The sequence below is a fragment of the Glandiceps talaboti genome, chromosome 7, assembly GCF_964340395.1.
Source record: "Glandiceps talaboti chromosome 7, keGlaTala1.1, whole genome shotgun sequence".
Taxonomy (NCBI): Eukaryota; Metazoa; Hemichordata; class Enteropneusta; family Spengelidae; genus Glandiceps; species Glandiceps talaboti.
The window spans coordinates 8,632,546-8,659,480 of record NC_135555.1 but is presented as its reverse complement, the minus strand read 5'-3'; the positions used below and the strand labels follow the sequence as shown (position 1 = coordinate 8,659,480).

The 26,935-nt window shown below is 32.9% G+C and overlaps 1 protein-coding gene across 1 annotated transcript in view; it reads left to right on the top strand.

The window, feature by feature from the left end:
• Positions 1-1,294: 1,294 nt before the first annotated feature.
• Positions 1,295-26,935, top strand: part of LOC144437215 (sodium/hydrogen exchanger 3-like) — a 68,919-nt gene continuing 43,278 nt past the window's right edge. Inside the window, exon 1 of the mRNA XM_078126110.1 lies at positions 1,295-1,679. Coding sequence (XP_077982236.1) covers positions 1,412-1,679 — 268 coding nt within the window. The 5' untranslated portion in view covers positions 1,295-1,411. The remainder of the gene's footprint in view (positions 1,680-26,935) is intronic.

The window sequence follows — 26,935 nt, the reverse complement described above, 5'->3', positions numbered from 1 at the left end:
TCACAGCTTTCGATGTAAGTACCTAGACATATCCCTGAAATTTAATGTAAACACACATAATTGATGTTTGTCCGTATACGCATTAGGCGTACAGACACAGTGTCTCCCCTACTACATTTATCCCATATCTACTATAGTTTTGGCGGTAAATTATTAGTCTTCATCACTTAGTTACTCCAGTTTATCACTGTTTGTGTTATAAGATCAGTTCATCAATTCTGGTATGGCTGCCAATGTTATCGGTAGTTTTCGATCACTTCCAATATATCCCATCACTCAAAACCAAGATAACTTACTGTGGTAATTTTGAATCACGGTTATGTAAATGACGTATAGGCTTATATCATTAATCATTTAGTTCAAAGAGTCATTCATAACGATATAGACTTCTATACGGTCTAAATATGATATGGTATTACATACATACATACATACATATATACATACATACATACATACATACATACATACATACATACATACATACATACATACATACATACATACATACATACATACATACATACATACATACATACATACATACATACATACATACAGACAGACAGACAGACAGACAGACAGACAGACAGACAGACAGACAGACAGACAGACAGACAGACAGACAGACAGACAGACAGACAGACAGACAGACAGACAGACAGACAGACACGAAAGAGCAAGACGGAGACATAGAGAGAATGTGGTTTCAGAGTGGGCCGGGGTTTTATATATGAGCTACGAGCCAATCTGTCCTGGTAGAAAATAAGCTTACAATAATTTTAATTGCGTAGTTTATGTAGGCCAGTTTTATAATAATTCTTTTCTGTTGTGGTACAGAAACATTTATGGACCGACTCTTACACTAGTGATTGCAGTTCAAATCATTTCATTTCATATAATACTACCAATAGGATGATCAACAAAAAAATCATGTACATTTATTTGCAAAAATAAATTACATGTAATAAATTGCGGAGTTACGCAAAATTAAATAAATGAGCTTAGGGGATATTAAGCTTAAAAAAAAAAATCTGAAAGTAAATCACGGTAGTTTTACAAGTGCGCGGATTAGACTTTTAACACTTTTAATACTTTTTTTATGATTCATAATGCAATAACACAATTTTTTATGTTTATGTCTAACATTTCGAAGCGATGGAACTTACGTCACCGGTGATATCACGCTCAGGTGGGCATGTCAGTGTGTAAAGTTGATTACAGACCTAGGGAGTCAGAGTTGTAACTGACGTGCCTAGCATACGACAAATTTATTACCACCAGACGACGAAGCGAAGATGGTCCCGGTCGGTCGCAAGCTTCCGGAGTTGACAAGGAATGAAACACCTGAATACTACCAATAATATTTACACACCGTGCCACATCTAGATCCAAGAATGACGCGTGAACAATGATTTCTACCGCACAATATCGGAACTGTTGTCTTTTTATTTTATTGTTTACATTTCTCGGCAGAGCGTCAGCGGGAGAAACAGCTCTTCAAAATTCTACCGGCGTTCACCACCATGCATCGTCAGAACTCGACGATGGCCCTGTTGCAGACCATCACCGAGATGAAGTACCTGAACGTTATCCCATAGCAGAATTGAACTGGCATCATGTTGAAACACCGTACTTGATTTCGCTGTTTGTACTCTTCGCCAGTTATGCCAAGATTGGTAAGTGTACTTAAACTTGTTACTGAGAAAGATCGTTCACTGAAGTTGTTGTTGTTGTGTTCGGACGATGCTATTTATCATGGATATAAAACAATTGTATGATATAAACAGCTTTTTTATCACAACAAATATTGAACTCAATCCAATTAATTCCACCGTCTTGTCGATATTTTGAATATTGGTTGACAATTTTGATATTTTTGTTGCACAGTCTGACAATTTCTAGTATGTGCAAGACAAGACACAGTGAGTGATGTAAAGTCGCGGTCGTTCACACTCAACCTTAGATAGCAGTGCAGTATACAATGTACTCGTAAAGGCAAGCATCTACTTGGTGTGAGGTGCAAAGGCTGTTTCTCAAGAATACTAAATAAAAGAGTCATTTTTTGATGATAACGGTTTCTGTTTGTTAGTACCATTGACTGCTTATCAAACGATCGTGTCTTCCGGGTTAGTACAACATAAATTTAGTACGCGCAATGGATCGGATCGTGTCGTGTATTTTATGTGCTCTGGGGTGTATATTTACATGACAGTTATAATCAAATGGCCTGTCGTGACTGCTCGCGACTAACACTTCTTTGTTTACCTGTTGTTTCGACCCGACATTGTTTGTACACTGGCAAACTTAAAAATAACCTGAAATGGCTCATGCAGATTTTTTAAAGCATTGAATCTTGGCAAACTCAGAATATCATGACTGTGAAAATATAAAATGTCATGTCAGCTGTATGTTGAAGTCTTCCAGCTGTCGTTGCATAGGTGATATTTGCTAAGTATATGGTTTCCCTGGATGATATTTTAAGTAGTTCAATCCTTACCTTATATTAACTATCTGTTTCCTGAAATATGTATTTCCTGTCAGTAAAATGATTTCCTTATTCCTGCTATTAAATACCTATTCAATAAAACTCATAATGCAAGTATGTAAATCAACATTTACAATCTGGTACCAAATATTTACCTTAATGATATGACAGACTTGTGATCATGAAAGTGAAACTTTTAATAGTATTCCGTGACTAGTTGATTAACCTCATTAACGTTTCCATGGATTTCATATTATATGGAAATGATATACCTGGTAGTACCTGAATTCACAATGTATAGGTAGGAAATATTGAAGATGGGGTTTGAATAAAAGAAGGCAATATGGATTCACTTGATGTTATATTGCAACAATTATACATATTGTTGGTTTAGTTGGCAAATAATGTTCATGCAGATAATTATTGAGACAGCTAGCTTTCAAAAAGCTGTAAAATGCAGTAGCTTTTAGGGAGGATCGTACAATGTCACACAAGTTCAATAAATGAACTTCGTTTTGGCCAAAACCCCATCCCCCTCCCCCAAAATGAACGTTCACAAATGTGACTGACATGTTTATTTATAATGGTGTGAACCATGATGAAAATTGTAGCAGTTGTATCACTATGATCGGTGCAATGTAAAAACATGGTAAACACATTAAAATACTAACTGGGAACAAGCACTGTATGTCATATTAGCAATAAATTTTCATCAACTTATCAACATCTCAGGAGTAAATATAGAACCTGAATTATCATTGAAGGTTCACAATTTGAATAAAAAGTGGAAAACTAAAAAAAGTTCATCAATCACATTTGACACCAGACCCCCTTTCATCAATCATGTCAACAAGTAATTAGGTAGTCAGGTGTTAATTAAAACACGCATAAATCAGTAACTGTCTGTCATCTCTCTTGTATCCTGAATGAACTCTTAGATAATAGCATTGACACCAGACCCCCTTTCCCCCGTAAATGAACGAAGTTCAACTTATGTGACATCATGCGACCATCTCTCAAGTCATATCAGAGTTGTTGATTGATGGCAGGGAATGCCTAGTAGTGGTGACTACTAATATTTTTCTCTAGGTACTCTATGTTCAAGTATAGTTGGTTATATGATGAATCCACAACATTTCAGGACCTTATATTTAGTTTAACATATCATGTTAAAGAATTATAATTTCTTGTTAGTTCTGAATAATCTTACTGTAACATCATAAAATATCCTGTTTAATTGAGTAGAACAACACATCTTAATTTACCTACTAATGTAATAAATAAATATTATCTAACAGTTCACTCAGGAGACAGTAACTGATTTATGAGTGCTTTAATTAACACCTAACTACCTAATTACTTGTTGACATGATTGATGTAGTATAGCTTGTCAGTGCTTTATAGAGAAAGGTTATATACCTCATACAGTGATAGCTGATGGTCAAAGAATGGTAATATATATGGAGAGTAAGGTCTAAATTCCATTTAGATTTTTCTGTGTTAATTGACCTTGCTGCAAAGGTCAAGGTCAAACAGTTGGTGACAGTGGTAGCTATCTCTAGCCCAGTTTGAGATTAACTCAAGACAGCTTGTTCTACTTCTCAATTCAGAGAACAACTTATCTCTATGTAGTATGTTAGACATGTTCAGGATTTATAAAATGATTCTTCCATCAAAATTTAAAAATCTTATGTTCAAAAGATTGCATTGCGTATTTTCTGTAAAATTTACTAATTTTTGATTTCAACAATGTAGGAATCTAGCAGTATTTTTGGAATAACTTGTCCTTCACTATTGCCACAAGATCAGTTTGACCTTTGCCCTAGAGGTCAACTAAATGTTAAGTGTTTTTCTAGAGTTTGTTGAGCAATATGTCAGATAGTTTCATATGTACTGTGTGCATTCCATGGTTTGTCACATGTTTTCAGAATTTAAGGCCTGAATGTAACTTGTAAGGCCAGACTGACAACAGTAATCTGTGTTGATATCGGTATGTTACCATGGCAATTAAATCCTTGTAATACCATATAGTGAATTAAAAATAGTAGCAGTTTCTCACTCAGTGAATAAACTCAAGTTACACCATGTAAATATGAAACTCTTTTTTTTGGAAATCTAATACTTGTACAGAACATTTGATACTTTATAATATTGAAAATATCCACAAATAGTAGATCCATATATGTATATATATAGAGTGACTGAGGGCTCCCTAGGGAGTGACTGAGGGCTCCCTGGAGATTTATGTAAAACTAGACTCAATGGAAATATAAAACTAAATATAGTATCGTGGCATTCTAAACTGAGTTGCTTACCACAATACCAGTATTTATCAGTTTCTGTTTGTTTACCAGTTTGAGAGATGTCTGGGTTTCAATTTGACCTTTCAACTTTCTACCTACTAAGATATATATGTTACATTCCACTTTGATCTGTTTTAATAATGCACAGTGATTATCAACTCACAGCTACAAGATTGTTGCCTTGTAAAGCTTCAAGTATGTAACAACTCACAAAGTTGAAATACCATAAGGGCAACCCTATTTTTTTTCTATGTTTCTCATGACCCAACCAACACTATTTTGTCAATCGCGAGCTGAATAATGAAAAAAAAAATGATGCCCTCTACAACAGAATTTGTCAAAAAATCATGTCACTTAACACGTGTATGGTAAGATGGCGACCCCCATAAATGCATATTTTGGCAAAATAATTTTAAGTAAAATTTTTAAAAATTGATGCCCCTATGGCAAGATTTGAAAAAAATCACATCACTTATGGTAAGATGGTGACTTCCACAAATGCATATCTGGGCAAAGTAATTTTAAAAATTGATGCCCCATGGCAAGATTTGAAAAAAATCACATCATTTATGGTAAGATGACGACCCCCACAAATGCATATTTGGGCAAAATAATTTTTAAAAATTGGTGCCCTCTATAGCAAAATTTAAAAAAAAATAGCATTGTGTGTTTTTAGAGGTATGTAACCGGATATCAAACAGTGTTAGCCTTAAGTTATTTGGTTTAGACTTTTTACATGACAGCTAAAGTGAGCTGTATACTCACACACTAAAAATAAATTGGACAGATACGACAGGTTAATTTTACAAAATGCTATAAATGTCATTAATTCATGGAATTTATATTGAAACCTTAGAAATTTCTCCCCAATTTAGTTGTAATTGTTAGCCTGGAATGCATGCTAATAGTGGTTTTGATTTCATTCAATTGATTGACCAGCCCATCCTTTTAAAGGTGTTCCATAGAAATAGATAAGGCCTCCCTAACACTACTACTGTACTAGCAATGTGGTTTTTCATTGGCAAACTATTTTAGTCTAAGTGAAAAAAAAGTACTGTGATTCGATATTCCCTTACTTGAATCTACATAGTTTCAACGGAAATATCTCAATAATGATGTGAAAGTCAGAAATTTTGATAAAATAACATTAAAAGTGGAAATGTTATGAGTCCCACAGAATAAAAATAATGAAAATGCAATACTCTATACTAAGATAATTAATCCTATCTACACTGTATTTTGAGAGGTATGTAACTGAATATCAAACAGTGTTGTTAGTTATTGGTTGTAGACTTGTAGTATACGACTTGCACTAAAAGTTACATTTTTTATACATTTATTGTAATTTTAGATTAATGCAATTATGCATACACATGACAACTTAAGTGAGCTGTATACTCACACACTAATAAATTGGACAGGTATGACAGGTGCATTTTGCAAAATGCTATAAATTTCTTTGATTCATGGAATTTATATTGAAACCTTAGAAATTTCTCCCCAATTTAGTTGTAATTGTTAGCCTGGAATGCATACAAATAGTGGTTTTGAATTCATTCAAAATCCCCAATCACCTGGATTCTAGGCTATAGAAATTGTAGGAATTGTCCATCAATTTGTCTGTCTATGTTCAGGATGTACATATGATATATCGGTCAAATTCTATGGTGCTATTGGATAGGGAAGAGTATTATAATCATGATTTGAAAGTTGTGAGAATGAATGTTCATGGGTTCTGGGTTCATACTTGGTAATGAAAATTTCTACTCACAGAGTCACAATATTTCTTGGCAGCAAATCACAAATTGTCACTGACGTCAAGTCAGCATAGTCAGGGGTGTACTACAATGTTAAAGTTGATAATACAACACTTTTCAACTTGAAAGTACTTTACATGTATTAATCAAGATGACCTAAAATTTGATGATTTAACCAATTTACAAATCATATACACTATTATTATGATTAATATTTCAATTGTCGATACAGATTTACCAATTTAGTATGTATACATGTACATCAATAAAGAGTCTAAAGCATTCATTTTAAATATTCATTTTAAATATTAATATTAAGCATTCATTTTAAGCATTCATTTATATTTATTCATAAATATTTTCTATATATTTATCAATTACTGTAGGGATTGCTTTAATGACAAATTATTATTTCCAAATATCATAAATTATTATCAGAGACTCTGCATTGTCGTATAGGTGCTATTAAATTAAGTTTTTTTTTAAGGTTTGGGAACCGTGGTAACAGAAAGGGGGAACAGGTAAACTGGTTTACGTTGTACCATTGTACCATTTTTTTGGTGGGGAACCTCAATAAAATGACTGGGGAACTCAGGTAGATTTTTACTAGCTTATCATCCTTAAATAAAAACACAGAGTAATTCAAGCATGATATAGGCTAATAAGACATGGATGTTAGATGATTCAGTTGTCATGGAAATTATACCTCAAATGTGTAATTAGTCTGAATCCTGTACAGTTTGTAGTTATAACATGTGTGCTTTTTGCTTTAAGATAATAGACAATAGTTCAATAAACCTGTATGTATAGAATTAGACATTTGACACACACACACACACACACACACACACACACACACATACACACACACACACACATAGACACACACACATACACACACATACACATACATGTGAGTGTGTTTATACATTATTTTTATACATTATTTTGGTTAATTTTATTTGTTTATAATTATATGGTATATATATATATATATATATATATATATATATATATATATATATATATATATATATATATATATATATATATATATATATATATATATATATATATATATATATATATATATATATACACACACACACACACACCATATAATTGTCTATATGTGATATGCAAATTTATACAAATCTTTATACAATATACAAGGTATAGTACATAATACTATTGTAGGTATTATACTGATGGATATCAAGTAATGTTGTATTTCAAGTATACTTTTCCCTCCAAATTCTGGATTCTATTGAATCTCAAACTTTGTATATTTCAGGTTTAATCTATGGTTAAAATGTAATAATCTGTTGTAGACTTAGTTGTTCTTGAATCTTGAAGTACTAAAAAATTTTGAGAAGGTTTTACTATGAAACTGCATACCTAGTTGTAGGTATTCAAATTTAATGGTAAACAATCCATTAGAAGTCTGTATACCTATAAGTCCTTGATGTAATAAATCTTTATGACTGCCAAAATCATTTGTTAACCAGGAATAGTGGTTTGCAACTTTCATTTCTATAACAATGTTGTTGTAATCATATACAGTTATTTAAGAGCCTTGTTTTGGATGTAAGGTTATACCTATGAAAACAGGGTGGCTTAGATATTAAATTACCAATACAATGCCATTCTTGTGGTTTTGAAGACAATCATAAAAGTTAAGGTTTACTATTGGATGTATTATTGTTGACTGAACTTTCAGGTTACTAAAACATGTGAACAGAAAACTTGTCAGTAGCTTTTGTTGTGATGACGCAAGTCATGATCTAGTACTTCTAATTGTTGTCCGCTATAAACCATCAAAGGAAAATCATTATAGCAAACGATAAAATACACCTGAGGGTCACCACTCAACTATTGTATCTTATTCTTGGGTCACAATATCAGATTTACAGTGACACTATGACCCCAGTGTGTGCAATAGACTATCCAAGTAGACTCAAGGCTTGTAGTTGATTTGTGCCTTTATTCACAACTCACAGACAATTCATGACGATTTAATCTGACCATGACAAAAAGTTTTTTTTTTAAAAAGGCACCACTCAATTCACAAGATAGTTAACACAGTAGTATAGACTCCATTGCATTACAATGTAGTTCATTATGCTAGCATGCAGTTAAAGAGTTTGTTAATGAATTGCTTTGTCAACATTATTCAATAGCTCAGATTGTGAATTATGTGTCTCCGTCCCTTGTCTGGTTTCACATGTCTGTTTCATTCAGTCAGAAGACTGCAAGATCTCGTTTATGTTCTCATAATGCTGTGTAATTCATTTATCATGATTATTTGCTGTTTTTTATGTGATATATTTGGATACTGAATTCAAAATGTAAATATATTTGTTGGTTATATTTGATAATACAACTTGGTCAAAGTATATCATCCTGTTGATAATTGCTTACATGGTAAGATTTTATAACCATGGTATTAAACATCCATGAAAGAGTAACTTCATGAAAAAGCGATTGATGTTTCTATGCTGTAATTTAACCTAAGTTATAAAGTGATTACTCAGCAATTTTTCCTTCTTGCTGCAGCTGCTGCTTTTGTCAAACACATGTGAAGAAAGAGTCATTTAATGAATCAGAAAGGCACTCTGCCTATATTACTTACAGGTATGCCTGCATTCTAAATGTATAATGGAATCCATAGCAACTATAACTGTACCCATAGCAACTACACTAGTGGGTGTTTTAGGTTATAAAGACAAGCATTATAAACTATGGGTTTCCGCTGAATTAATTTTCCAAAGCCAGATTGTACTATTAGAAAGGTATGAAGAAAGTTCTGGATGATCTAGACAACAAACATCCCTAAATCATTAAAAGAAATCCATAGCAACAATTACCATAGCCATAGCAACCATAGAGTATTAGTTTCTCTAGTACAATTGATTTGATTATGAAATATGATATGATCACAGATTATGAAAATTAGGAAAACAAATAACAACACTTTTGAACAAATAGACGTTTATTTTGAGTACTGCAGAACCAAAGAATGTAGACATATGTGTCTTTGTGATATATATTATAAATCCTATACTTTGTGTTTGAATGTATTAAACTTGGTTTGCATATACTATAAGCAATAGTGTCTCAATACCATTGACACTGTTTTGAAATTTTCCATGCATATAGTTTAATAATAGAGTTCAATATAATGTAATAAATCGCTATAGCAACCATGTCTGACTCATAGCAAATGTCTGGAAATTACATTTGTAAGATATGACTTGGAAATAGTAACTTATAAGTCAGTTTTATGGTGACTTTATCCTTTGATTTACTTTGGACTTGTGTCTCATTTGAAATAATTCTCATCCCTGTGGTATTGGAATGACATGAAGAATAAGTACCCAATTATAGGAATGACATGATATATTGTTCACCAATAAACTAACATTATTTATAGCTATCCCGTTGTAGTGACAACAGTGTGTTGTTTTGATGAAAGCATCATTTATTTACAGGCAATAAAACCGAACCTACATAAAACATATGTTGAATCAAGCATCCTTATAAGTTATAAGTATTTTGTAGTACAGCAAATGATTTGTCAACTGGTGAAATATATGTTGACTTCTTTTTGTGATTTCACTCAGCTTTAATCTTGAAATCATGATTGTGAACTAAGATTTGAATATTTATCACCCAAAGAAAGGTTTTATAAATTCAACTGATAAAAGACATTGCCAATTCTCCATGCACTATACACATGCATTACAGTAGTTAGTGGTAGGTTTGTTTAATAGTTAATATGGCAGTATTAGTAGTTAGTGGTAGGTTCGTTAGTTAATATGACAGTATCAGTAGTTAGTGGTAGGTTTGTAGGACAGTACTGGTAGGTAATAGTAAGATGGGATAGTTGTTTTCTCATTAATCCTGTACAGTGAATCACAGGAAGTAACTGAGTCATATCTGTTCAGAATAGCTTTCCTTATTTCACATTTGATGTATGATGATGCTTACATCCATCCATCGAAATTTGTAATAAAACCATCCAAATGTCATCGGAAGCACCTGATGTCATCTATCTGTGGAGATTTATCGTCTTAATATAAGCTGTTATTGTACTTATAAAATACAGTAATAAAAGATATCAACTATCACATTTGTAATCCAAATCTAGTAATACTTTGTCATGATTTTAGTTTCTGTATAGTAACAGTTTCTAGTGATAATTATCATATATATTTTTTTTAAAAAGATATTTAAAAAAAAAAAGAATTCTTTTTCCTCATAGGATTATTTTGGTAATTAGATGTTATCCCCCAATATTTTTATTTGTTCAGCCAAGGAAAATATGAGTGACCTAAGGGGCCTTTGTCACCACGAGTCTAGGGACTCCTAGTGATATAGCTGTACAGTGACAATTTATATGTCAACCCTCTTTTGTCAGTAATGATAGGCATATTGAAAGGAGTGTTATTTTGAAGAGTAGGCTGGCTGACAAAAGCACTGTGAGTGATCACCACAGTACCATTATTGAGTCAACTGTAAGGACCCTCTGTGTGATTGATCATCATGCTCTGTGGTACAGTTATTAAGTTGATTTAAGGGTTCAATGAGTGTCATATAAGATTGTCAGTGTAAAGATGTACAGGGTTACATTATTATTCAGCGTGATCATTTCTATAGATTTACACCGTGATACTCTATTCTGTCCAATCTGACTTAAAAGTACATAGAGGGTCAATCCTGACCCAATTATTCCATCCTATATGTATGTGTTGTACATGTATAGTTATTCCACAACCAATCTGTTGCAGTTACGTACAGTATGGTGCTCTGTTCAGAGTAGTATATTTGTATTCAGACAGACAGATTGATCAGTTCTATTCCATCACCAAGGAGTGCTATTCTGACCAATCTTAGCTAACTAATTACAGTCTATCTTGATCCAATCTATCCTGGTGATGTGTTCTAGCCATTCCACCCATTCTAGCATTGTATGTGTGAATCCATGACTGATCTGTTATACATGTATGGCATAAATGATGTTCAGATCTTGACTGATCTGTCCTAGTACAATGTACAAAGTTGTGTACATTATAATGTAGAATAATGTATGTTCTGATCTGACCATGATATCGTAATCACTTTGTTCACTACTAGTACTGTTTAAAAGTGCATTGTCATGATTTGACCATTAAAACTTTAAAATTTACATCACAGGACATTGCCATGGCCACTATACATGTACAAGGTGAGAGTATCATACAATTAAATACCAAATAAAACAATGTATAGTGTCTTTGATGGAAGCATTAGGCCAAAAAAAAAACCTTCTGGTTCTGGTCAGGGTAAACTGTCTAAAGTGGTGCGATGACGCGAATTTTTTTTTTTTTCTAATTTTTTATTTTTTTTTGCAAATTAGTAAATACTTATTTTTTTGACACTTTACATACTCTGTTCTATCATATTTATCTCTTGAAAAACTTCTTTTTTCTTCAAAGCAGTTTAGCCTTTGTATTTAAGCAGTCTTGGCATGTAGGATAGATTTCAGCTGCTTGTTCTCCTGATATCAGGAATAAATAAGGAACGGGAAAGCAAAAATTATCGGAAAAAAAAGGATCGATGCGAGGGTATTCGGGACACGCGTGCGCTGACCAGAACCAGATATATTTTTGGGGGGCCTTACATGTATATGCACTGAGAGATCTAGTTGTGAGTTATCAAACCCTTACTGACAATTACCAGTACATATTACTCACACTCTTTTGTCACTGAGTTGAATTTGCATTTGCCACACATCATGTTGACTTTTATGTGAGACACAAGTTCCTTATTTTTTATTTGATATTTAGACTGTAGAACCCAAAAATATATCAAAATGTCAGTAATTAAGAGTACTAATATTTCAATGTACATTCACTTTTATTTTTTAGATAAATATTCTATATAACATATATCTGACCTTTTAATGATTCTCAATCTGGTGAAGAAATATGAAGAAGTGATTTGTTTTATATAAACTGTATGATAGAGATAAAACAAGAAATTCACACTGACATCAGAGAGTGTTTTATGCTAGGGTTTGTAACAGAAAGGAGTATTAATGCTTGCGTAGATTTCCATACGATATGTTACCATAATTTTGATAGAACAAGATAAAATGACTTCACGTGACTCAGGTAGATTTTACCCACTGCACTCTTCCTTAAAGGGGAATGTCATTCCTGGAATTACATGTAAATTAATATCATAAACTTTTAGATCTGGAGAGTCATTTCATGTGAGTTCACATCACATAAATTTTGCACGATTTCCAAGAAACACCTAATTGAAACTGTGTTTCACCTTCATTGTTCTTTTAGTGGTCCCTGTTGTGGTCAACTGTTGTCTCATGAGATTTAACAGATGTACATTATATGTATTAGATGAACACTGAATATTCATGACTATTTATTTAGGTAATAAGCATTCAGGAGTCATGAATATTCAGTGCTAAGTAATCTAATATATATATGTGTCTGCTAGTTCTTGGAGTGGCAGGCCCATTTAAGTAGCAAAACAGTGTACATTGTGAACTCCTATGTATTCTACTGTGAATAAGTATAACTTCCCTTGACTCTTTCATGCAAAAGCTGGTTATGATACTATTTTGATGTGTTATTTCATATCTGCAGAATTAGACATTTGATACTACTCTTTGAGGTTGCGTGACAAAATTCTGTCTCTCTGTTCTACAAGTTCCACAGCGACTTGAAGACAAGTAGCAGACATATTCAACACAGCTGTCACTAAGCCGTCAGTGATGTCCACAGCAAGGCAGATATGTTACTGATTTGTCTCTCTGTCTATATACAATTGTTTTGAAATTGCAAATCATACGAATCTATTATAACTCTGACCTCTGAAACTGGGTAAACTGACAATTAAATAGCTTAAAAGATATTGTATGAGGTTATTTGTTACAGACTGAGAGGCTGCATAGGATGTTAGTTAAAAATGGTTGTTTCCTGCAATCATTAAATAAATTACAAGTTATGCAAATATGCTGATGTTATGGAAATTTATTTGAATAGATATGGTGATGCACTAATATGTCGAAAAGATGCATGGATATACAAACACACAGAGACAGGCACACATACAACATACACATACACACACATACAATACATGTGTACACATACACCACATACACACATACATACATGTACATACATACATACATACATACATACATACATACATACATACATACATACATACATACATACATACATGTACATACATACATACATACATACATACATACATACATACATACATACATACATACACACACATACACACATACATACATACATACATACATACATACATACATACAATGTACATACATACATACATACACATACATACATACATACATACATACATACATACATACATGTACGCAAACATACCTCAGCACCAGTATTGTACTCATTACTGCTCACTTAGAACTCACATCTGTTAAATTACCAACTGCTTCCAAGAATATGGTTGCCAGGCAACCACTAAAAGGTCAAAAAAGATGTTACTGATAGCTGATATTAGAGCTGTCAAATCAATTATGCAATGATAGGGGTATGTACTTTTATAGATTGCAGATACCAAAATAAACACTTCATGTAGTCAAGATAAAAAAATTGTTTTCATAGTTATATATGTATGTAATTTGTAAAGACAACAAAGCAGTGTATTTGATATTATGTTCTCAAGGAATTCAATTTTTACTTTGAGCAATTATCAGGTGTGTTGTGCACATAGAATTTACTTTTGTGTAACAGATCATAGACATGAGTGAAAATAACAAAACTAAGACAGCCTGAAGTAAAATAATAGAGTCATATAGAGGCAGTTGCAATAAGTCATGTTGTCTAGGTGTAGTGATAAACATATGGACTTGGCATTTAAGTTTGATGGTGAGGTAAACCTACCTCCCAATCCAGATATTATTTCGCAAATCATACAATGCAGATATGTTAATACTAATAGTAATAGTGAATTTCTGAGTTTCGCCAAATTTTCTATATAACAAACCATAAGTCAATACTAAAATAAATACAGATCTCCATGAAGTATTGATTTGTTCTCATGAAAATTCATGAAATTTAAATAATATATATGTGTGCATTCTGTGAAATGCCAACACCTGATGGTATATATTTCAGTAGATTTTCTGTTCAGCGGTAACTGATATTTTTAGGCTTTGCCTTGTAACCTGTAGGCTGGTTTTTAGTCATACAAATGCCCTCTGGGCCTGGTAACCGTGTTGCAAACATATGACATAAGTGAGTAAAGTACTGTAGTATCCATAGCAACGGATTTACTAAGAGCTTAAGTTGTGAAATGTTATTTCCTTTCACTAAAATGAAATGAAACTTCAAATGCATAAATATATTGACTTGTATGAAATTTGTGAAGTTTTATTATGTGCCATCTGATAAATGTTTCAATTAAAGAAAGAAAATGAATTAAAACTGAACTGTCAATCACAAAAATACCTTGTGGCCCATATAAATTGTGTAATGTTCATCATTACTTGATACTGCCCAATAATTTTATTATTAAATATCACTGTAAAAGTATGGATCATTCTACATGTCAATGGATTTCAAGCTCATCTTCAGCAATTGCATGGACATGCCCAAATTTGGCAGTACAAATAATTTATCAGTTCAGCTAGAATATGTCTTGAAGATGGAAATTTTTAAAGTTGTGTTCTACGCAAAGCAAATTAACCCATCCTAAGAAAGGTTTATCGAATCATTGATATAGAAACCAATTTCACGGAAGCTTCTGTGATGAGAGACTTTTGATTGACAAATGGTTTTGACAAATAATATGTTGAGATATTAGCAAATAAAACGAACTACAAGAACCTCAACTGCTAACTTTTGTTTAATAGTTATGACTCTGAATTGTGTAACTACAACTGATACAAATACAAATTAGCAAATTGCTGTTACGGTATAAAAGTATGACTTCAAAAACACATGGCAGCTATATGCAACACTAATACTACAAGAGAATAAGTAGTAATTTGATTGTCGAAACTGTAATGAGGTGATGAATGAATATGCAAATTAGCTAATCAGCATGTACATTTACACAGAATTATTATGTTAGAAACTCATGCCCAGTATATATAACTGAAATGTAGGGAGAGACTTCTGTGGTGTACATAGAGATTAGATTGTTAATTTGATTAAAATATGCAAATTGGCTAATCAATATGTGTATCATCATGTTGGCTATGTTGTTAGTGTTGCAGTATAACTTCCACAAATATAAACAAACTGATAAAAGCGTGACCTGAACCTACATCACAGGCACCCATGCTATTTTTGTATTAGTTGTATTGTTAGTTTTTGTGAGTTGTACTCGTAATGGTTAGATTAAGATGTGATAGAGAGTAAGTCAAGAATCCAGCTGATGAGATAACCAGTGACAGTTCAGAGGTTACTTGTTTAAATCGAGATATATTGTAAAGAATTACACACTTTAATATAAAGCAATTATCTCTCTTGGTCTTGTCTTATTTCCCTGTGGTCTTGAGCTCTTTCAAGTTTCAATCATTGTATCACACACTGATTGGCAGGTCTGTGGAATAGTCTCCAGCACTGATGCCAAAACCAAGCCATTTCAAATGTTCTCTTGTTATTACCTGATAGTCTCTACATACTGAAATGTGAAATTGCACATTTCCTGTCTAAGCATTTCACCTCTCCCAATCATTCTGTATGGTAACAAATGTATGCCATTGTCCATCTGTGAAACAAGATCAAGAGGAAAAATAATTTAACACAGATTTCAGTTTCCTAGGCTACAATCAACAAGGAAAAGTAGGGGTAAATATAAGCTTTAAGAGCATGTGTACTGATCAATTATTTTTTTGATATCATGTGTACACAGCACCCAGCACTGAATATTTATTTACTTTAATATACAATACAATGCTCTTCCTATTTCAGGCACATAATTGACAAACTTTATTATACCATAGAGTTTATTTAGGATTATATCAGTTGGATTAATAATTGGTCGATATCATTACACAAAGATGCATTGTGACGTTTGGAAGAGACAGATGTGAAATATTAAATTATTTAAAGATATAAATGTCATCAAAATGTGTTCACCTAAAGGTAATTATATGATAATCCCAAGTGCTGCACACTTCTTACTCAGTTCGTTTGGCTGGTGTTGTATCTTCCCATTCCCACTGGTGTGCCTGATATTGCATTCTGCCTGCCTTGCTAATTCAGGCTCAGCTGGTGCTTTATACATCCTGCTGCACTCTTCCTATAACCTAGATGGTTTGTCTGGTGTGGTAATTTACCCTGGTCCTTCCTGATTAGTTGGTTTAGCTGATGCTGCATTCTTTGTACATGGTTATATGTTTAGCTGGACCAGGTGTTGTTTATTTCCAGATTGGATGGATGAGCTGATACTGTAATTCTCCCTGTCTTGGTGGTTTATCTTGTGTTGCTTGCTTCCTGATTGGTTGGTTTTACTGATGTTGTGTTTTAGCTGGTGTTGTGTAGATTGTACTTCCTGATTGATTGATTGATTGATTGGTTGATTGATGGATTGATTGATTGATTTAGCTAGTGCTGCAATACTCCCTGTCTTTGGGGTTTTTTGCTTGCTTCCTGATTGGTCAGTTTTGTTGCATTCTTCATACATGGCTATGTTTAGCTGTGTTGTCTGTCTACTTCCTGATTGGTTAGTTTAGCTGGTGCTGTTTTCTCTTTGCCTTGTTGGATTGCCTGGTTTTGTTTTACCAATTCCTGTCCATCTGGTTTGATTAAGTGATGCCCTGCTGCACTTGACATGTGTTTGGCCATTTTGGGAATTTATTGCAAGGGTTTATGGGAATACCTCTTGTGACGACGTCACATTTTACAACAAATTCTTTGTCTTCTTTGTGTTCGTGAAAACAAAGGGATTGTTGTGTATGACATAAATCATAATGAAACTTACATGTATCTAGTAAGTGACAATTAAATGTCAAACAGCAAGCTTCCTGCATGTGCCGTAAAACCAGCCTAAGAGTACAATATATACTAGAAACTATGTGATTGTATACCATCAGGCACTGTAGATGCGTAGGTTGTTTTTGGTTGAATCAATGGATTCAATGGATCCAAAATTGAAAGTGATAGTTCAAATGCTTACATTCAAACATTTCACAATGGAAATACTAAATCTGATAACATTTTCTTGTGTCAATCAAAGTTATAAAAGGTTTTACACAATGGATGACCAAATTTCATTGACTACTAAGGATATGCCAACCTTTTAAATTAATTGAATTTTAGTTACGTGTGAATGATTGATGAATGAATGAATGAATGCAGATAACTTTTGTCTCTTTGCTCATCGTCATTTAGTCTGCACTGTACATTTTCTGGTGCTAGGAGTGTTGTACATGTAGAGTAAGCTTAATAATTTCATCTCGTGGTGACACGTTTGCTGTAAGGATAATCCATTAAAAGCTGAGTCATGACTTCGGGAAAGGTGAATTTCTCCTGTCATGGCTGAAAGGTTTAATTCTGAAGGATTGTCTTTAAGCTATCTGAAATACACTTGGGGATATACAATTCAATCTGAGATTGTAGACTAAATCTGAGAATAATGTAATATCAGATGTTTTATGACAAATTTTGCAGACAGCTAGATTGTACCCAATGTCATTGCACCTTCTTACCAAAGTGCTCTTAGACTAGAGACTGCCAAATATACATGAGCTTGGACTGGTTTACAGGGACTCTGTACATAATACACACATGTACATGTATGCTTTGACAATTAACAGACACATGCTACACTTTTTCCTCAATAAATAATTGTTTCATTTTCATTGAATCATAACACTTATCCTTCTCATATATACTAGCTGTTAGAGAGTTGTTGAAGTGTTCATAAAAATATATTAATGTAGTCTGTTTATAAGTTGATTAACTTTTTCAGTACCATATAACCCGCCATTAGCGATAAAGTTTACAAATAAATTCTTTTTTCAAAGTACCTGGAAAGAACAATTATAGTTTAGGATCTTCCCAATCAGTAACACTTGCCAATGAGTTCCTTCCTTCAGCTTTATACTTCAACTAAATTTCCTGTTTGACATAATTGTGTACCTTGAAGAGCAGTGAAGTAATGAGGTAACAGTATATTATGTCGAATGTCATCTTTGAAAAGGTTAGGGTACAAGTCATTACAATGGTAAGTTATGCAAAAAGGCCTCAAAACAATGTCTGTAGTTTATTTGATGTCTACGAAAAGGTTGCTCTTTGAACAAAATGTTTGAGGCAAGACAGTAAATTATTCAATTATATTATGTTGTGGAGGCTTACACTAGCACATTTATGTATACATGTCATGTCAAGATGCCTATTGAGTTACTTAGAGATGTCAATAAAATTTCTTGATATTCTTAAAAACAGATGATTTGGGCAGCTGCATGTACATTTGATATTTTATGAGTTTGTGAACAGGGATATACACATATGCCATTTCATATGAAACATTAAATACAGCTCTCTCTCTCTCTCTCTCTCTCTCTCTCTCTCTCTCTCTCTCTCTCTCTCTCTCTCTCTCTCTCTCTCTCTCTCTCTCTAGACAAAATTGTTAACACATAACTGTGAGATATGTAAATTAGACAAAGTCAAAATTGAAATCTTGATAGCAAATCCAATATTAAAACGAAGACTATAAAAGAAATGTTTAGGAAATGAATTAAATGTTGAGTGTCATTGAAGGTATACTGCATACCAAATACTGAGTGATGAATGAAGGTATTGATCACACAAGTCAAGGTTTCTGATATATAATACAGAAATATGAATGTTATAGAAATATAAATTATGTGAATGGCTCAGCTGAATAAAGTATTAGAACCCTATAATTTATAAACTACCAGAATACCTCAGCTGGATACATAAAGAACCACATACTGAGTTGACTATCAGTGTTACTGCTCTATCTATAGTCACAGTGACACTTTCTGAGCAATTAGTGTTCCATTCATACATGCAAAGTACCATGCAGATATGCAGAATTTTTTTTTTTTTTCCAAATGAACTCCATTGTGGAAGAGATAAAATGTCAATTTTATGTAGCTGAGATGAAGAGTTATAAATGTATTTTGTGGAGAGTTTTAATAGAATTGTCAATATGCATTATGCCTATAGGCTGTCTTTTGTCAATTTGCCTATAATCTTATATCAGATTAAAGTTGGTGATTGTAGTTTCCTGTATGTATATCAGATTAAATTGGATAATTGTAGTTTCCTTTAATAACAGAAGTTGTAAATTAGACACTAAGTCAAAAATAGCTCTTAGATGTAGACAAACTTCAAGGTAATTCGTTATAGAGTAATGTATACTTTCGTGTATAATCTCTCAGAATTTTAAATTTATAGTCAGCATTTCTCACTTGTATGTGTTATTTTGGACCACCTTCTTCATATGTATCATTATTCTATCAAATTTGGAGGTACTAGTACTGTAAAAGAGTCTAATAGCTGTGTGGATGAAATGGGTTGAAATTGTCAAAACAATTGAAATGTATAACATACCATAATTTGTTAGAGTTTGCTAACATTTTAATTTTCAATTCCGGGTCGGTATCTCAACATTTCCAATGTGTATCAAGCCAGCATTTTCATGAATGCAGTTCCCAAAACGCAACTAGTTTCCGATGAAGTGGCAAATTTCTTTCCTATATATCATAATACTTTATTGAAGTACAATAGTGTAATACATACTCTCTAAAATGGCAGTTTCATAGATGTTGTATGAGCTCTGTGAATGTGTTACATGTTCAGAGTCATGTAGTGCAATGAGCATCATCTTAATCTGATCCCCATATATAATTATATGCAGACTACGTAGTGCTATACGTTAAACCTGTTTATAAGCCCTTGGCAACTTATAGCTTATAAGATACCCATAACTGATTTCCTTCGTTTTGTGTTGACAATTAATTGGTTTATAATATATAAACAATACAATAGATACCAAAATGCCATTTATTCATTCATTCATTCATTTTTCATTCATAGTTATTGCCAGTTTCAGGGTCAAAATTTACATGTCCGTAGTAGCACAATTATAGTATACTATAATTATAAACAAAACAGAATTGGCAATTTTGGAGTCCAAAAAATAACTCTTTGCTAGTTAAGTTTGGCTCCACCGCACATTACAAATAATCCACTTTAGCATAAATAATAATACAGAGACAGGACTATGAAAGACTTGGTAGAATGTTTAGTAGTCACATATCACTGATAAGGTATTCTCCTAATGCTTTTCTAAATTCACATTTTGATGAGAGATGTTTCAGATCTGTTGAAAGATTATTCCAGATTTTAGCACCGGCAAATGAAATTGAAAATGATCCGGCTGCTCTGTGTACATAAGGAATAGATACATTTTGCTGAAGTTTAAAGAGCTATGGTCTACACTACAGTCTTGAAATAATCATTGAGGTTTTTACGGTAGAATTATTTTATACAGGAAATGCTGTCATGTAAGATAACAATTTTAAAGGCTTACTATCTATAATCTAGACAGGGTGATGTGCTAGAGGATATATTGCATGAAAACTATCCAAATTAAGACTATGAATGACAGCAGCTCACAATCTCTAAAGACATTGTATGTTTTGACAGACAGTAATTGAAGTGATTAGTTCCAATAAATTTAAACCTTTCAGTCTCAGACTGCAACAATTATTATGTCTGGTGACTGCCATATGTCAACAAACATAATTTACATAGAAATGGTGAGGTACAATATCACAAAATAAACAAGTCGCAATTGCACTTTCTATTATAAACACGGCATCTTAACTGTAAGAGGATAGCTTCTAAGACCTGTCGTGAAGGAAATTAAAGATGCAAAGAATTGGTCATTACATGAAAGGATTTAGTTTGGAGTTAGTTTAACAAAGATAGTGTGGTGTTATGTTGATATTATCCAATGAGTAGCAGCTAGTACCGTAGTTGCGAAGTGATTATGTCTAGATCAATAGTACAGGATTGAGGAGGAAGGAAACTATTTTCTGTGAATAATGTAAGGAAGGAGGATAGCCAAGGAATGATATATACATATATTTTTTTTAGCAATTCCTGTATTCGTTTTGGATTTAAGAACACTGTTCTGTAAAATCTAGACAGTCACTTTAAGAACAAACAGTAGCTGCAACTTACTGCATAATATCAACATAACACCACACTAAATCTTTAACAGTGTTATCAATCTAAATTAACTCTGAACTAAATCCTTGCTGTATTTTAGCATTATTGCAGATCTGCACTATATTGATTCAATTCATTACTCACTTTCCATGCAATAGATTTATTTCTGTTTGTTTTTTTAATTTGTTTTTTTTTCTTAATTTTTTTTGTTTTTGTTTTTTTTAGGGGGGGGGGGAATTTGCAAACTATTGTTTAAAGTAACATACCTATCAGTGTAACCCTTCAAGTTGATACATAATTGCTAGTTATACAAGTAGGAAATCAAGGTTGTATCTTGATGTATTTATCTCAACCATCAAATATATATGCTTTATAGACATATTTATTTCAACCATCAAATATAAAGGTTGTGTATGCATATTCATTGCAGCCTTCAGATATGAAGGTTTGTATTCTTGGCATATTCATCCAGCCATCAAATGTGATGGTTATATTCGCATATTCATGGCCATCAAATATGAAGGTTGTATTGGCATATTCATCATAGCCATCAGATATGAAGGTTGTAGTAGCATATTCATCTCAGCCATTTTAGATATGGTATTGAATAGAAAGAAAGTGAGTGCTAACCTACTGTTTCAATACATTTTGTAATTTTCCTAATTAAAAGCTATAGATTCATATTGCATTTAGGAAGAGATTAGGTAACAGATATGGTATTCCCATTTGGTATTAAGTGATTAATGTCTGTAGCAAAACTGGATATGTCTTTAATTGGTCTGCCTACTCTATGTGTAACCAAATGGATCATTACATCTTCCATTAAACACGATTAAGTGGATTACTGTATGATCAGTGGGTTGAGGCTGTATTAATGAAAAGAGTTGTGGCATCAACTATTTACAGTGAAGCTCAGACAACACTTAATGGTTGATTGATATAGCTATTCGCTTAGAATGTGTTGTCTATATACTAAAATACTTGATGTGAATACTAATTTCCCTTATCAAATGATGCAATGTCATGCAGACACCTTTATTATGCACAGATTACAGGATATTTCAGTCAGCCTTTGAAAGGAATTTTCAAATTGTACTCAAGTAATGAAGTAGTCACAGGATTACCATAGTGAACAGGATGTAATTATACTATGGTTGACAGCGTAAAGGAAAAATGTTACTTGATAATTACAGACTTACAGATCTTTTGAATTATGAGGTTACTGATATAATGTTTATTTGATGAATTTAGGCTCATTATATTTTCAACTTGTGAAGATTTTAGAAACTTCAAACTTTTCATACTGATGCTGTTTTAATGATTTTTTAAAAATGAAATAATTTCCATGTATATTTCAATAATATGCCAAACAGTTATTTGAATTATGTATGTGTGATAATGATATTATGAAATATGTATAGTATGTATGTATGTATGAATACCTGATGTTGATAGCAAATTTACTATCAGGGTCGTTGTGCCATTCTGATCCGAGCCAGGGGTAATAATTGTAAAGTGCTTTGAGCACGGTGTGGGAAAGCACTATATAAGAACCCAACATTATTATTATTATTATTATCACTATGCACTGTGAATTATTTATGTCAAATAATATAAGGAACATCAAACTGTTTTTCAGCTTTGTTACTGTATGAATTTTTTTAAATGTCAAAACTTTGATTGACAGCCATAATTGCCAACTAAAACCTATTTTGAATATTTTATGAGACTGCTTTGTAAATAAATCCTCCCCTTGGGTTTCAAATTCCAGGTAAATTCTAACATTTTAGTGTATTTTAGTGTATTGTTAGTAAGTTGCATGTGTAAAATTGCATGTGGCCTTAATATGATTAGTAATTAAATCAACCACAAATATTGAAATATATGCAAAATGTAGATGTGAGTTGGAATTGAATTGATCTACTCTTTGTATGCAACTACAATATATTATTTAATAAATGTAGCCTGTTTTCTTAAAATGAAAACAAATTGATGAAAACATCTAATGTACCTGTGTGTTGATTTATTGACACCCACGTAGCAATACCAGATGCAATTTAGTACGTTGTTTTTTGAATATTGAAAAAAAAGAAGACCAAGTCAAAATATTTCATTGCTTTTCATTTGCTCTTGGTGCATGTAATACCATTTTATCTCATGCTAGAGGGTCAAAATAGAACAAGAAAATCACTTATTCTAATACACCCATAGTAATGCAAGCATAGTGTGTGGGGTAGAAGTCGTAGTATCAACCAAGAAATCATATTGCTGTTTTTATGACATGCGCTGATGGTAAAATTTTATTTGAAGTAAATAGAAATAAGAGTATATGCACGTTGAAAACTAGAGATGATACCATTTTATGCAGGTTAACAATTAACATCCTGTTATATGCAGATTTATTGTACATGTAAGTTAGTTCACCTTTATTATTTTGTAGCACAACTTACCCATCATGTAAAACAAACTCAAGTGTCATCTGTTAACCAGCTGTTTGAGGCTTGTGATAAGAATAGAATAAATCAAGACATATATATCATCAGCATGTTTTATATGCATTCACTTATAGAAAGGTTAAGAATTTAGTGATATAAATATGTTCTTCACCTTCTCAATTTGTATTTATTATCTACATGCATGGTCCATGGACATTGATTAGTTCCTACGAACTATTTCCATGGCCCTCACCAGAAATGTTCTATCCGTTGCTTTCAGAGTTTGTGTATATATTTTTCTCTTCTGGTGGAATAAATTTCAATTCAATTCAATTTGAATAAAGTTATTCTCAAGACAAATAAAGATGAATAAAGGTTTCCTAGGTTAACTTTAGACTCTTTTTAATAATGAAATGATAAAATAAAATGAATTGTGATGATAGGAAATGCATAATTTGTATACAATTTCCAGATTTAATTGTCATATTGATATTATTTAGAAGTATTTGTTGTACCCTTCCATGAATCATTGAATGGCTTGTCAGGGGATATGTATAATCTACAGATATCTAGAATTCACTATAGTCTGAATTGTTTGCCCTTGTTGCATTGTAGGAACATAGCTTAGGCAAATGCCTACTAGATTATAGATACTAAGGTCTCTAGATGGGGAATTGATTGATAAAGCTATCTGATCAGTGATACATATACAAATTGGGAGTAAATTAAGATTTTGCCTATAGGCTTAACTAGTCTTTTTTCTTTCTTTTTTTTGGTGCTGGGAATTGCTCCCGGTGATTTTCTGTTATTCAGACAAATACACACAAACACACACAAATGCTACAGAAAACCATTCAGGTTTGGTACTATGTGACAAGGCTATGTTGCATACTCTATATCATGTTGCTGTGGAACTGTCAAGAACTTCCCAGCCAGTCCACAGGTTATCCCAGAGACACCCAGGCCCAGCAAACATAGCACCTGCAGGCTCCATGTGAGTAATCGTCCACGACTTTTTGAGTCATTACTCCAGGAGTCCCCCCAAATTCATACTCGTCTTGGGAATGAGTCACGGCCCATACAGCCTACCCATCGAGTCTGTAGAAAACTCACCCTGGGTGTTGGGTCAGTCACAGAAAAATCTGTTTCCCAGTGGGATTCGAACCCGTGACCTCCCGACTGCTAATCCTGTGCGCTGACCACTACGCTACAGGGAGCCGGTGGCTTAACTTGTCTTGATATTGTGGTAATATTTTTTATTTTAGTTGTGTTTGGCAGATTGATATGATATGTGGTGGGGATATTTTAATAAGTATGTAAAAGTCTCATTGATGGGTTGGCATTTGACACATATATGATAAACAGAAGTACTTAGCCAGTACTAAGCTATTCAAGTAATATTCTTAAATAAAACATTAGACAAATCCCAACTTTCGATAGATATAATAACCCACATAGTCTGACTTGCCCCGTTAATGAGTACAAGCATTCCAAACAAAAACAGACATCATAGCAACTATGACCATTATATGGATAGCAACAGCTTAAATAATGAGTTTTGGACAAAATCAAAATGATTATGGTTACATTTGAATTATATTTTTGTAATCCGTGACAACCTTCAATGATGATGGCCATAGCAACTACACCTGATTTTATAATTTATCATATCTCACAGACTTAAAAAAATATACAGTATAGATTTAGGTATTCTCAGTCAATTGTATATATACAATGCCATGTTAGAAAAAAATACATAATTAGCATTAACATTTCCATTTCCGTGATTTGATGTATTCTGTGGATGGTGATTGCTTGCCCAGACAGTCACAGTCTCATGTAACTGTACAATGTAGGCATGTACATTTGTATAACACGCCCAAATCAAGTATAAATTTCATGTTTATGGGACAACTACAGTACTGACAAATTTTGCATTTTAGTTCAAATCTAATTTATAATTACAAAATCATGTTATCAGGTGAATTATTATATCTACCGAATGTTGAGTCTTATCTCAATTGTTCTTAACGTGAAACGTTGAAGATAATATCACGGGGGTAGTTTAAATGAGCTGTCACTCTGCCCACCATTTGATGTGAACAGCATTTTAAAGGTTAGATTAGGGATGTCTGTTAAGCAGGAGTGTACATGTCAGTTGTTGTGGAAGTAACTCAGCTGGCATGCTACCATTTGAGCTGAAATTCCATTACACAAAAACAATTAATCAGATGGTGTGTTGCCTAACGGTTGACAGCTTTTTGCTTTTTTGTCATGTTCATTTTGTATGAATAGTGATTTGTATTTCCTTTGCTATATTGCATGTTCATTTGTGCATATACAAATGATGAATGAATGAATGAATGAATGAATGCAGAAATAAGAGTCTGACTTTTTAAAGTATTGTGATGTGTTCACTTGATCATGAAATTATATCCATTCTGCCATCAATTCATATACAATCATGAGCTATTTTTGCTGAAGTTGTATAGAACCAGTGTGCCCTCTAATGAAAGTCAAATGTTGTTGTTGTGAGTCAAAATGAGAAAAACTGTGACTTATTGTGAGTGACGCCATAGTAAGAGATAGGGGAACACAAATTTTGGTGCGTCACTAGAAATTGTGTGCATCAGTGGCGTGTCAAATTGGCCTAGAGGGCACACTGTATAGAACCCCAACAATGACAGGTGTGGCAATCTGGAAAAAAATGTGAAATACCTATGGA